Source organism: Lissotriton helveticus, chromosome 10, assembly GCF_964261635.1.
Source record: "Lissotriton helveticus chromosome 10, aLisHel1.1, whole genome shotgun sequence".
Lineage (NCBI taxonomy): Eukaryota > Metazoa > Chordata > Amphibia > Caudata > Salamandridae > Lissotriton > Lissotriton helveticus.
In genome coordinates this window covers 450038187-450052209 of record NC_136071.1, presented here as the reverse complement: position 1 = coordinate 450052209, position 14023 = coordinate 450038187, and the positions used below count along the sequence as shown (strand labels likewise).

Below are 14023 nucleotides of genomic sequence, written 5' to 3'. Positions count from 1 at the left end.
CAACATGCAGGAACTGGTGAATGTCTCCTGGTGTTTGAGAACTACACCAGGATGAGTTAGGTTTATTTTAGTAGGACATAACTTCTCAGCAGGGTGAACAGCATCCTGTGAAAATAGTGAGTGGATGCCAACTACCCGCATGTACCCAGACTTGTTCCTTGCTCTGCACTACTTTATGATCTGCCAAACTGCTATTAGACAACACTCAAATCTCTCTAGCAGGAACATTCATCACTAGAGTTTTCTTGACATGTTTATAATTGCTTGAAATTGTTGGGCACAAAAAGAACTCTGAAGCAGGTGCTTTTAAACGTACAAGATATTTTTTAATGAAATACGTCCTGAGCTTGGCCTCCGATGCAATGGTGGGAATGCATAGAATGTGGACTCCTTCTTCCTGGTCCCCAGCAATAGAAGATTATAAGTGCTTGTGGAATAAAAGGAGTTAGGATTGACTAAAATTTACCAATTAAGGTGTAACCCATTTGGCCACAGAGTAAAACTCAGATTGATGGAATTAAGTATGGCTATATTGCAAATTCAAAGTCAAGTTGATATAAATCAGTCACAAAAACATAGTATAAAAATACAGAATCTCTAAGGTATATCCGAAACGACGTACAAAATGTACCCTCAATAACAGAAAGCAAATGAGGAATTCTCTAGCTCCAATACAAAGAGTGGGAAACAAAGTCTGATGAGTAGATTGAAAGTGTTGATCCTCTTGCTATACATGAAATTCACTAAGAAGATCTATTAAATCTTATTCTAAACTAGAAATCAGGGAAACGCTATTAAGTCAGGGAAGCATAGAAAGGTTTCAGCATAGCAGAACTTCTGTAGAACTTCTCAAAGGTAAAGAATATTGTGTAGCATGAGTCACACAACAGGGATGTCACAAAGAGGTCTGTACCTCTCAGAGTCTAAATGGTATCTGAACAAAGCTAAAGTGAATTCCACATTTATACCCATCAATTTAACCTTCGAGAATCCCATGGCAAATGTCCAATTATTTTTTCATCTTCAAACACTCAAACTTGACAACTACACTTGAGATTTCTTTCCTTTGGTCCACACAGTAGAACGTCCTTGGATTTCTCCTGTCTCACTCTTCCGCTCAATCAGTAGTCCTCCCTTTGTTCATTAAACCTTCTTATCCTTGTCAAAATATACTCCTTCCGAGTCTCACTATCTCTTTCACACTATGTACCTTTCTTTAACAAAAAGCTAATGCAACTGCACCTGCAGAGGAGAGAAAAACATTGCATCCAAAGCAAGCATTCACGTTGAAAGTTAAATGTTAAGAAATACCAGAGCTTGAGGCCTGTAGTCAACTTAGTACAGCAAGCATCTCTATACATTTATAAACACACGGTTAGAGGTTACATTATACGATTACATTATAGATATAGAGCATGTTTCAAAGGGATACACTTTCAGTTATAAAAAAGATAGAAAGTAGTATTTAAATTAATACATGAATATATATGAATTACAATGTAATTTAAGCCACATAATTGCAGATATATGTGAGAAATGCACCTGGTTACTACTTTAAGGGAAAACGTTTATATAAATACTCATATAAATGTCGGGATTACCTAGTATGATAAATTTACTGTAACTGTTCAAGTGCACTGCATTACATTAATATTGTTACATCATGGGAGTACATGAGGCCATACTTGCATATATATGTGGCCTAATTAAACATGAAAGGGTGCAGCCCAAATACGCTTCTCCAACCGACCCATTCACATTGCCTGAAAGCCGGCACTGTTTGTGATGATATGGTTGTTTTCAGTCTAGTAAAATATATTATATGGTGCAAATGTAAAAGTTATTGCAGATTCACATATTTAATAATGTAGTGCAAAGGTAAAAAGACAAGTTATAACTACAGTACAGCCTAAAATCTTTAGAAACTACTGCTTACATTTATTGTATTCCATACTACAATCGTTTTACAAATAAAAGTACAAATCTAATTCTCACAAAATATGTTTTTCAATATTAGGCTCTGGTAAATAATTTTGTATTTTCTGCACTTGAAAAACATTATTCGCATGTATGCTGAGGACGTAACATTTACGTCCTCGGCTGTGGCGCTTGCATGGCAAGGACATAACAATTACGTCCTCTGCCCAACAGCCAGAAATCCCTCTGCTGTAATAAGCAGAGAGATTTCCTTTTTAGCTTTTCATCCTCTGGAGCTGGGGAAGAGCATCCCCAACCTCCCGAGTCATTATTTTTTCAATGTAATGACAATCATGCTCATGGCGCGCTGGCATGATTACATTTTTTTTGTGTTTTAATTTGGCATCATTACATTTAAAGTGAAACTGAAATGAGTTGATCGGCTCATTTCAGTTTCGCTGCTTCAGCGCTTGCAGGGCTATCTCAGCCCTCCGAGCACTCGAACACATGGGAGGAGTATTGTTGGAAAGGGGGGAATCTCCCCTTCTAATGGTACCCTTTGCTAGGGGATCCCTTCTTGGGGATCACCACAGGAGGGCGATCTCCAAACAAGGATTTAACCCTAGACACCCGGGTGGGGTGGAGCGGCCCCTTGGGCAAGGGTCTTTGCTCCCCCAACTGTTTGGTGCATATTTAGCCTTTTTACTCCCCCTGGGTGTCAGATGGGGATAATGGCCCCCAATGTGTCCCCCCCACCCCCCCCCCCCGGGGCAGAAAGCTCACAAGGAGCCAGGAATTTTTAAATGTACATTTAGGGGTGAGGGCTGCATTGAATTGGCATTGTAATGCCCCCACCCACCCAGAAATGTACACAGTCTTTCTGCCCCCCTCATGGGAGGCAGATGGAGGCAATAGCCCTCGAACTGCCACCCCCCGGCAGGGCAGAAAGCCCACTAGGAACCAGGGATTACATTTTTATGTCAATTTAGCGGTGGGGGCTGTTGCAAAGCTTACCTTGTCTCACACTGACACTTCTCTATGCCAGTAACAACAGCAAGACAAGAACTGGGGAAGATATGTCCCAGTCTACTGGACACTACTGGAATGGTGGCAGGAAGGGAAATAGGGAGGTATTCCCAATGTGGGAAAAGAAGACTTCATTACACAGCAGCCAGTGCGGCATGTCTCGCGTGCACATGAAGTGATGTAATGCGACGTCCCAGAAGCCTATGAAAGTCTTCCAGGTCGGAGGAAATGCCGCAGATTATTCCGTCTTGCTGGAAACTCCGAGGACGAAGGAACATGGACTTCAAGAAGTGTCCACTGTGGTAAGGGTGTCTCTGACACCGCTTCCAAGTTTTGTTGTTGTTTGGCTTTTGATGGGCCCTGCTGCATAAGGGAATCGCTATAAAAAAATATCTTACACTTGTGCAGGAGCCGGTCCTTCGAACTGAAGGCTCCTGTATGGTCACAAGAGCTGGTACCATGATTTGAAGGATCGAGTATATGCTCTGATTTATCATTTCCAGGAGGTGTGTCTGTCACAGGAAACTCTAAAAACACCATAGATACCAGGTGGTATAGTACCTGCTGTCTAAGGCTAAACTATCACGTCTATACTTTCTCAATATTTTAACATTATCAGTGATAGTGTGCTCATTACTACATGATACCTATGGAATGATACCCGGAAACAACTAACCATATGTCATCCAGAATTATTACATGTTGTGTGCTCTTTTATTTCATGTTCTTGCAAGGGATCAGTGAGAGGCTGATGCTAGGAAGAGGTGCCTGGGCTAACCTTTCTTAGCTTCATTACAAAGCCCGGAGTAGCTGTACAGGCCACGCCACGAATAGAATTGTATTTTGGTACATGTTATTTTTAGTATGCAGCTAACAAACCACTATTTCTTACTTGTCTCGGAGGATGAGGAACTGTTGCAGGGATTCTGCACATATACATAACTATGCACAGGAAACCAGGACTTCAGTGTGTAGTGGTGTACCAAAAACCCACCATAGTGCCCGGAACCCCAATCCGACTAGTAATAGTGTCTCATTCATTCTCCGTACTACGGCAAAGCTACCAATGATTAGACATCCTAGAACATGTAACTCAGATCCTCCCAGGAATTGCGGGAGCAAAAAGGCTCTTTCGCTCACTCACTAATACGTGTCCAAGGCATGAATAATCAGCAACATTGTATAGTTTAAAATGTTTATTTTAACTAATGTGCTCTATAACACAGTATACAAGCCAATACTAGCAGCAAAATGCATAAACACAAGATAGTAAGCATTGTTACAATTCCATCGGAAATAAACAGGGATATAATTCTATAAAGATAGTGGAAAAAGGACACCGTGCCTTGCCACCCTCCCCGTGCTAGGAACTAGTTTATTATAGAAATAGAAGACCTCTGGGCTTTGTGAGGAGGGACCCCATACCTCTAGGTTTAGATGCAAAAAGTTTACATCTCCGTTCGAGCACAGCTCTTCCCTCTTGAAAGGTATTCTTCAAGTGCCTAACATGCATGCAATGCCTTATTAAAAGCACTTGATTTTCAGTAGTACAGCTGTGTGTGTATTATGTCTAACACGCGTGAGACTGACCAAACCAGATCAACGAGAGACATTGTTTTTTTACCTTGAACACGATGTGCAGACAAGACTCACAGAGTACATCAAGAAATGTGAAAGGTAGACAGTTCTCATGTGGACGAGCACAAGCACTGGTTTTTCAAAAACAAAGTAATATAGAAACGTGTGCAAATGCGACAACATGGCAGCCAAGCGTGTACTAACATATGCTAACTTAGCAATGTCTGCCGTGAATCCCATATCCTCACTACACCCTCCCCTGGTCAGTCCATTGGATTTAAGCAGAGGAGGAACACAGAGTTCAAGAAGCGTGAGCTGAGTTCATGAGTTTCTATAGTCTATCGAATTTGGAAAAAAGTGGATAATGCAGAGGAAAAAAAAATCAAAAGAAAAAAATGGGATTTTAAATTGGGTGCAAACATCTAGTTTGCCAAAAATTTCCATTAAAAATAGGCAAAGATGTGCGCCAGTCATTTTAATCAGAGTGTATGAGCAGTAAACAGCCACTGCCTCCAATAGGAAATCATTATCATCGGTAGAAAAAAGGGATGCCATCCAATTAAGCAAGCAGAACGAGCAAACATGGTCATTACAATTCAGAGCTTCCAGGACCACCGCAGGACAACTTGCGTGATATTTAATGTAGCTACGTTGTAGGAGATCCTGCACAGCCGCACAGATATCCCATTGTGCCAACGCTCCAAGTGCAGCGGCACATGCCATAAAAGCAAACCCGGAGCATTCTTGCTCATGGGCCACTAAGGGACTCATCAACAAGTCGTAATCCGGGTCGGGAGATGACATATTGGAGAGGCAGAGATCCAATGCTCATTGAAAGGAACATTCCAAGCAGGAGAAGACGGGGTGCACGCAAGTGTAGAACGCAAAGCGGAAAGACAGTCCATAAGCTATGCTGAGTGTCACCAGTGGCAGTGTACCATAGCAGTCAAGCATATGGTCACAAAGCATTTGCAGCCGATCTGGGTTGTGTAGGACCACAAGAGGAGCAGCCATTGCGTAGTAGCCAAATCAATAGCAGGACACCAGCGGCTATGGTGACCAACAGAGGTAAACCTCCAAAGATGCTGGAAAAAATCGAATGAATAAAGGCTGGTATCACACCAAATATAGTCTGAAAAGGGGTCACAAGGCCAGAGCCCACTACTTTAAAAAAAATGAACCAGGCTTTGTGTATCAGACGCATTGAAGTTCCTGTGAATTAATTCACAGAAATGGAGTGGAAAATTGGTATTTAAAAAGGGTTTGAATTTTAGAATTAGTGCTCGCTATCTGCAAAACGAATGTTTCATGTGCAGAAGAAAGCAGGACTTCTTGCTGAAATAATAGCTCTTTTATTCTGCTCAACTTATTGAAGTCTGTTTTCAAAGTCGGGATGCAAGGCCAAATCGAGACTTCGAGCTTCCCCTGCCGGGGCGGGAAAAGCACAGTTTTTACAACTAACTACGCGTTGTGAATCTGTTACAAAATATGGGATGCCAGCCAGCAAACCACAATATTCTTCGTTATTTAAAAGAAGATAGCTACTGTTAGCAAGCAGAGTGAAAGTGAGTTTAAAAGCTGGTACTGGAATACCTTTTAAAACACAAGCAAGATTCGGGGTGGTAACACTACAAGCCCTGTCTAACTGTATGTTTTTGCAGACAAGAGCACGACCTATTGTCGAATCACAAGGTTCCCCTGTAAGATATACCTCCTTGTCATCTCGCAAACATCTGTACATCTGTCCATTTGTTAAGCTGGACTAGTTTTTATCTTGCCGCATACAGCTGTGAAACCTTCCTAAATCACCATCTTAAATAAACGTTGCTTTTGACCTTCAGCAGTGACAGAAACCGACTGGGGAGAATCACACTTCCTGGTGGAAGTGCAAAGTTGTGCAGAGTGTTGTATTCCGACGTACGATTTTTCAGAGCATATCCGTTTTTTACCACTGTGCAGGTGTGCCCTGGCAGCAGTTGTGTCCGCAATTATTGGGACCCAGACCAGATCAGTTATTTTAGCCTTAACATTCATTAATCGCTGTGACCTTCAAGTTGAAATGTGTTAGTAATGTCTGAATACATCCTCTACCAAGAAGCAAACTCATCTCTTTAAAACAGATTTTTTTAACCGTTCGGTCAGCGCAACATGTTTTTTAAAAAACGCTATCCCAATATGGTAAACTAAGGGAAACAACGAGAAACAAGCTAACCTCTACTTTCTTTGTGAAACAACGAGCCCAGACGTCTACCGAGAATACCTCCTCCCAGAAGACGGTTCGTATCCATTTCTTTCTAATACTCGGGTAGCGTTTTCTTCTTTACTTTGTTATTCCTCTGTGTAGGGGGTTAAAATGCTTTGAAGTGTTTGTGCTATGAAAATGAGGCGTATGCTTCTACCTGATGAGACGATGGTGGCTCTGCTTTAGTAAACAGGAAGTTAGGCACAAGCACCGGAAGGAGGGGCCGGCATACGCCCTATGCATCATGGGCCAATTTTGACTTAAAGCTTCAGGTGTGGTATTATCAGCCAGTCTGTTTCTATTTTATGACTCTTTTAGTCTGCAATGTTTACATCCTTTTGGGTTTAATATCTTTTATCAGCCTACAGATTAAGGGATAGCTATTCCAGTGAGTTTTGTTCTAATATTATTTCCCACTGAATCGCTTTGTTTGTCAAGTTCGCTTTAAAAATGATGCCTGACCACTGTTTCCTCATTCTATCGCAGTGTTTCTGCTGCTTTGTTTGTTTATCCTTCTTTCTGCTCACCCTCCCATTGCCTGTTAATTCTTCACCCCACCTCTCACTCTGCCATTGTTTTCGTTACCCCCCCACTAACCATAAGGAAAACGAGTATTTACCATTACAATGCAATAAGTCTCACATTTATGAGATTTTGAGCTATTGGTATTGTAAATGACAATGCCTATTATTTGTGGGCTTAAAAAACCTGCAATAATAAAAGGCATTGTCATTAACAATACTAATAGGTCAAAGTTTCGAAATTTCGAGACCTATTGCATTGTAAATGCTTGTTTAGTATGGAAACAGCGCGTACACTTTAGATCTTCAGAACAGCGTAGCGAGGCCATGGTGTCCCTGTGCAGATCTCTTAAAAATAAGATGATGCCCTATTCCACCCCCATGGACAGCATAATCGGCCAGAGTTTTTTGTTGGCTGGCCCGATCGAACGCTGATGTGAGGTACATGAATGCTAAGTGGGTGGAGCCAGTATGTGCAACAGTACATGTGCTGAGGGCCAAATACACGTTCAAACACTGATCTACTCCTGACCTCCCTGAGCAAAAGCCATACTGAACTTCGGATCGTACATTATTTTCCTCTGCCTATACAGAAAGTGTTTCCAGGAGGATGCACACCACAACCTTTACTGCCGAATCCTGCAAAGTAATGATTTATATAAAGATCTGGTGGGATTACGTTGGGGCCTGGGCCCTTGTTCTTAGTTAGCGCCATAATACCCTTCTTGATTTCCTCAAGAGAGAATGTGAAAGGGGCTGTAGCTTCCAGCTCCTTCTCACTGTGTTCAGTAGGAACTAGTTGTTTCCTCAAAGTAGGCCACCCAAGAGTCTTCGGTAATATTTGCCTCCAGGGACGTGGCACCTTCTGGTGCAAGGAATGGACTGTTACTAATATCCCATAATTTAGAACTACACTTCAGAGTACCTGCCTTAATAATCAAATCGGTCCAAGCCTCCTCCCTTAGGTTATTTTTACAACTAACCTGTTTCCGTTTACACAGATTCCAACACCTTTTGACTAAGGCAGAATCCTAGGCTTAGCACTGAAAGCACTCTAGGCTTAAAATCCAGTTATTTACTGTTTTTACATCACATCGAAGAGAAATAAAATGATTTTCCCCGTTTCTGGGGCCTCATTACTGAGGGCGGTTAACGTCCAGGATTCCCTACCTCAGAATTACCAATACTGGGGGCATCAGTAAGCCTTTGAGTGAGAGGGAGAATCCATGGTTGGATTTTGTGTTTAACCTTGAAGTTTCAATCAGAAATTATGAATTACCATGGAAATCAGGAATACCACACCCAATTATCCCCCAGAATTCTCCATTTTCCCGTGGAGTTTTACCTGGTGATTTTTGCTGATTTCAGCACCCAAAAAGGCCGGGTGAAGCACCCAGATCTGCGTATTTACTAAATGGGTTAAGGTTATTAACATCCTACGTCAATAATAAATTACGATGCTCAGCTATACGCTATCAGTCATAATGAAAGGTACGATTGACATGATGACGATTATTATAATTACAACAGAAATGTATATTAAAAATAAGTATCCATATGTATATTACCATATTACTACTGCTAATAATAATAATAATGATAACTAAAAGTATTACTATAATTAGTTGTAGTGGTAGTATTATTATCAGCCCTATGTACCACGCGCACTGTGACGCCAACGTCCTCTGGCGCACGCGACCAGTCTGAGGTCACACGGAGCACACCTGGCAGCCCTGACAGGCACGCGGACGTGGATTCATGCGAGACAAAAAAGAGCAGAGCCGGGGAAGTGCACTCACTCAGAAGCTGCTTGTGGGAGTCGGTGAAGGTTCTGTTTCCGTGCCAGAAAGGGTTTACGAGGGGGGCGCATCTGCTGTTATCTGGAGGCAGAAAAAGATAAGACTGCTCAGAGGAAGAAATAACGTGGCTGTATCGCCACGCACAGGAAGGAAAAATATACGTGAACATGTGGCAGGGTCGTACTGATAATCTATTCAGAGGTGTATATAGATTCTAAATATGTAGGATCAAAGTGGGTTATTGTTGCCAGCTTCAAATTACATCTAAAAAGGACACACAAGGAGTGTGGTTTTATATTAAACTGTATCTGATGACGAAGAAGGTATGCTAGTGTTGGCATTAACATACGATTGCCAACAACAAAAGCTGAATGTAAACAGTAACATTTATTAACTATATTAATAATATAGTAATATTAACAATATAGTAAGTACTGCCGATAATATGCAATGTTAAATAATAATAAACAATTACTATCCCTATTAACATTATAAGAATAGTAGAAGTCGTACTAGTAATGGTGGTACTGAATATTACGCCACTGTTATGCTAAAACTGAAACTGCTGTAAGAAATGACTCACAATTGCAAGTTCTCCAGAGTCCGGAGTGAGAGCTGAGGGGCTCCGAGTAATTGCGGAATTTCTCCAGTTCTGAAGAGTCGATGATGTACCAGAAGTCTGTTCCCAGCGCCACCACCAGAAATGTGAAACTCAGAATGCCAGCAAGCGCTACGAAGAGGGACAGGGCGCTGAGTTTGAGCTTCATGCTGGCTTCATGTGCTACGAAGGCATGCAGGCAGTGTGCGAGTGCTGCAGCCGCACATGTACCTGTCCGGGCGGCGAGCAGCACGCTGCAGCTGGGTGTGGGGCTCCCGAACGCAGCCACCTTCCGACTTCAGAAGCTGCGCTCCTTCTGTCCGAGCGCTCGAAGCCACAGCGATCACACAGGCTGTCTGGAAGCGTCGCTGCGGGCTGCTTCCCAGGAGGGCAGCGAGATGGAGACGCAGAGCCTCGCGCAGGACGAGGCACGCACCTGCTCCGCGCCCAGTCCGCAGGAACTGTACCGCGGCGCTGTCTGCTCGTGTCCTCCCCCGCAGCGTCCCAGGACGGCCGCTGCGTGCAAAACAGCCATCCTATTTTAGGGCGCTGTGCCCGTCCCACTTTCCCACTGTGACAAAATGGCTTTCGATCCGGTGAATTTCGACAACCGGGGTTGAAAATAACAGCACAAAAGAGGTTTATAGAAAACAGACAATGCATTAACCTTTGGAAGCAACATTAGTATCGGAAATAATTATACTATTGTGATTATTACTGTTATTATGATTGACAGCGTTATTATAACTTGTAGTAGTAATAATAATGTTCCTATTGTTATTAGCCCCCTTTTCTTCTTCTTTTTATCACTTACAATATTAATTACTATTACCACGACTACAACTGCTAATAATATTGCTATAGTAAATATTATTACTGTAGTAATAATAATGCTAATTATGAAAACTAATCTGACAATAACAGCGTCATTAAAACTAGGGCTAGTGCTAATAATCCTTATAGCATTGTTAATCACTTATATAACACACTCTACACACTGAGGGGTATATTCACAAGAACGTGTGCTAAACATCACCAAAAAATGCTAACGCAACTTTACACATTGCAGCCTATCGTGGGAAAATAACCCCTGTGTCAGTGGGTGGATGGGGGGAGATGGGCACAATGGCACACATGCACAATTATTCAGAGCACACTGCACACCCACAATGACTCAGGATCATGTCCCTGATCCTACGGGAACACTTCAGCACACACATAAACACCAAGTAGTCCCACGTACACCATGTGCCCAAAGGGGGACCCACACAACACATAAACAAGCACACAACCAACACATGCACACGTGCGAAACACAGCAAACATGCATATACGTCAGCCACACTGACAATGCAAGAGACACAACATGAGTAGCATGGCTGCAGTCACCATGACAATGTACATGGCACGACACTGAGGTGGCTGAGTGCGGACCACAACCGGAAAGGAGCAGGTCACACTCGGACACAGCCACCTGCACAAACAACCCCTGACGTCAACAACACATCTGTGGACAAATCATGCCCAAGAGTCACAATTCGACAAGGAGCACAAGTTACCCAAGTCTGCAACATCTCAGCACCGTGGAAGCACATCACTGACAGGCACACTGCATTAAAGGGAGCAGTGGCAGACAAATCAGAGCCGCAGGAGTAAATCACTCACCGTGCAGAATATGCAAATAAGTATGAGTGCACTTCGACATTGACAACATCCCGGTACAAACAGCAACACCTCCACAACAAAACGCAGGACACAACTGGTGCTGCAAATGTGCACAACATGCAAATCACATCTGGCACAGCAGGAAACTGTGACATGACAATGTACAAGTACAACCTGTAACCTGCAAATATGTTTAATTCACACATGCTGTGCTTTTGGACATTTTGTACTGTCCCATGATTGCCAGGGATGGCCACAATGTCACATGCTCATGAGAAGTAATTGTCAATTATGTTGTTCCTACGGGCCATTCCTGCCGCAGCTGCAGTGGGATGTGGGCCACCTGCCCCATCGTCCCCATCATCGTCCGGTACTTCTGGAACTGCGATCTATGGGGCCTTGTTGCGTACACAGATGTTGTGCAACACACAACATGCAACAATCTTCTTGCACACAATGTCCGGGCTGTACAGAGGCTTTCCACCTGTGCCATCCAGGCACCTGAAACGTGACTTCAGCACGCCAAATGTGCGTTCAATGATGCCCCGGGTGCGTTTGTGGGTCGCATTGTCCTGCCTCTGAGTGGGTGTGTTCGGGTCTCGGAGAGGTGTCACCTTCCAAGGGCAGAGTGCATATCCTTGATCACCTGTGACAGAGCAGGGAGAAAAGAGTCAATACTTTGTTTGGTAGGATGAGATGGCAGGCCCACTAATCCAGTGACACCTGTGCTGGCTGTGTGTGGGGGAGTATAAGCCAGCCCTCAGGGACTAGCTGGTGCTGGCAACAACTCCAACAGTCATATGGCACTCAGAAATGCAATGTCAGAACTACAAGGGGGGTTGACTTGAGTCGCACAGGGTTAGTGGCCCCGGATGCACAGCGGCCGACACAGGCCCACTGCCATGGGACACTGACCTACGGGAGACTGGGGTAGGGTCATGGGGGCAGAGCAGGGTCTCGTATGTGTCAGAGGTGCCTTCTGCGGAGTGTCTCATGGGAGAATGGTAGTTCTACCCTCAGGACATGATGTGACCCTAGACAAATCTCTCTCTTGTATTGATTTAATAGGCTGTAATGTTGCACCATGCATAATAAGAATCTAGGTCACATATAGGATGCATTTGATTTTCATGTGGCTTCTGCCTGACAACCGTACTCTAACCTCATGCGCCAAGGATTAAAGACAAAGCATTAACTTTTGATGTGAAATACGAGAAATGAAGAGATGTCCTTCTATTGGCTGAATTGCACAAAGTTGGAGCAGAAAACCTTTTGTGCTGCACATGACCACCATATGCCATGTGAAGATTGAGGGCTGTCACCCTGGTGCAATGCTGTATCGAGAAGAGGGCTGTGACCTGAAGGGATCGTAGGCCTATAGTCCTTTGTGCACTGCTAAGATGCCCGTATGCATTGGGATGCATAATGCAACAAAAAAAAGAAATAAACAAAACAATGGCATTTAAATTGTTATTTGTGTGAATACTGGGACAGTTCCACTCATCTGACAATCTTCCAGTGCATGCATATCTCTTATATACAGGGATTCAACAAAGTCAAAAGCATGCCTTTCTTAACTACTTGTGAAGTATGAGGTATGAGGCTACAGATAGCCAGAGCAAAGATACAAAAACATAAGGAGGCCTGATGACCCCTGAAATGTGGCCTTTGTTATAGGCCCTTCTAGAAGCTGAATAGGAAAGCCACCTTGACTGCCTGCACATTGTTGCTCTGAACAAAAGCAGACAACATGCAGGAACTGGTGAATGTCTCCTGGTGTTTGAGAACTACACCAGGATGAGTTAGGTTTATTTTAGTAGGACATAACTTCTCAGCAGGGTGAACAGCATCCTGTGAAAATAGTGAGTGGATGCCAACTACCCGCATGTACCCAGACTTGTTCCTTGCTCTGCACTACTTTATGATCTGCCAAACTGCTATTAGACAACACTCAAATCTCTCTAGCAGGAACATTCATCACTAGAGTTTTCTTGACATGTTTATAATTGCTTGAAATTGTTGGGCACAAAAAGAACTCTGAAGCAGGTGCTTTTAAACGTACAAGATATTTTTTAATGAAATACGTCCTGAGCTTGGCCTCCGATGCAATGGTGGGAATGCATAGAATGTGGACTCCTTCTTCCTGGTCCCCAGCAATAGAAGATTATAAGTGCTTGTGGAATAAAAGGAGTTAGGATTGACTAAAATTTACCAATTAAGGTGTAACCCATTTGGCCACAGAGTAAAACTCAGATTGATGGAATTAAGTATGGCTATATTGCAAATTCAAAGTCAAGTTGATATAAATCAGTCACAAAAACATAGTATAAAAATACAGAATCTCTAAGGTATATCCGAAACGACGTACAAAATGTACCCTCAATAACAGAAAGCAAATGAGGAATTCTCTAGCTCCAATACAAAGAGTGGGAAACAAAGTCTGATGAGTAGATTGAAAGTGTTGATCCTCTTGCTATACATGAAATTCACTAAGAAGATCTATTAAATCTTATTCTAAACTAGAAATCAGGGAAACGCTATTAAGTCAGGGAAGCATAGAAAGGTGTCAGCATAGCAGAACTTCTGTAGAACTTCTCAAAGGTAAAGAATATTGTGTAGCATGAGTCACACAACAGGGATGTCACAAAGAGGTCTGTACCTCTCAGAGTCTAAATGG

At 42.9% G+C, this 14023-nt stretch overlaps 1 protein-coding gene across 1 annotated transcript in view; it reads right to left on the bottom strand.

Annotated features, from left to right (window-relative positions):
- TMEM114 (transmembrane protein 114) overlaps positions 1-9995 on the bottom strand; it is an 875397-nt gene extending 865402 nt beyond the window's left edge. Inside the window, exons 1-2 of the mRNA XM_078664297.1 lie at positions 9667-9995; positions 9084-9164 (exon numbers count right to left, since the gene is read on the bottom strand). Coding sequence (XP_078520423.1) covers positions 9084-9164; positions 9667-9850 — 265 coding nt within the window. The 5' untranslated portion in view covers positions 9851-9995. The remainder of the gene's footprint in view (positions 1-9083; positions 9165-9666) is intronic.
- Between the last annotated feature and the right edge of the window lie 4028 nt (positions 9996-14023).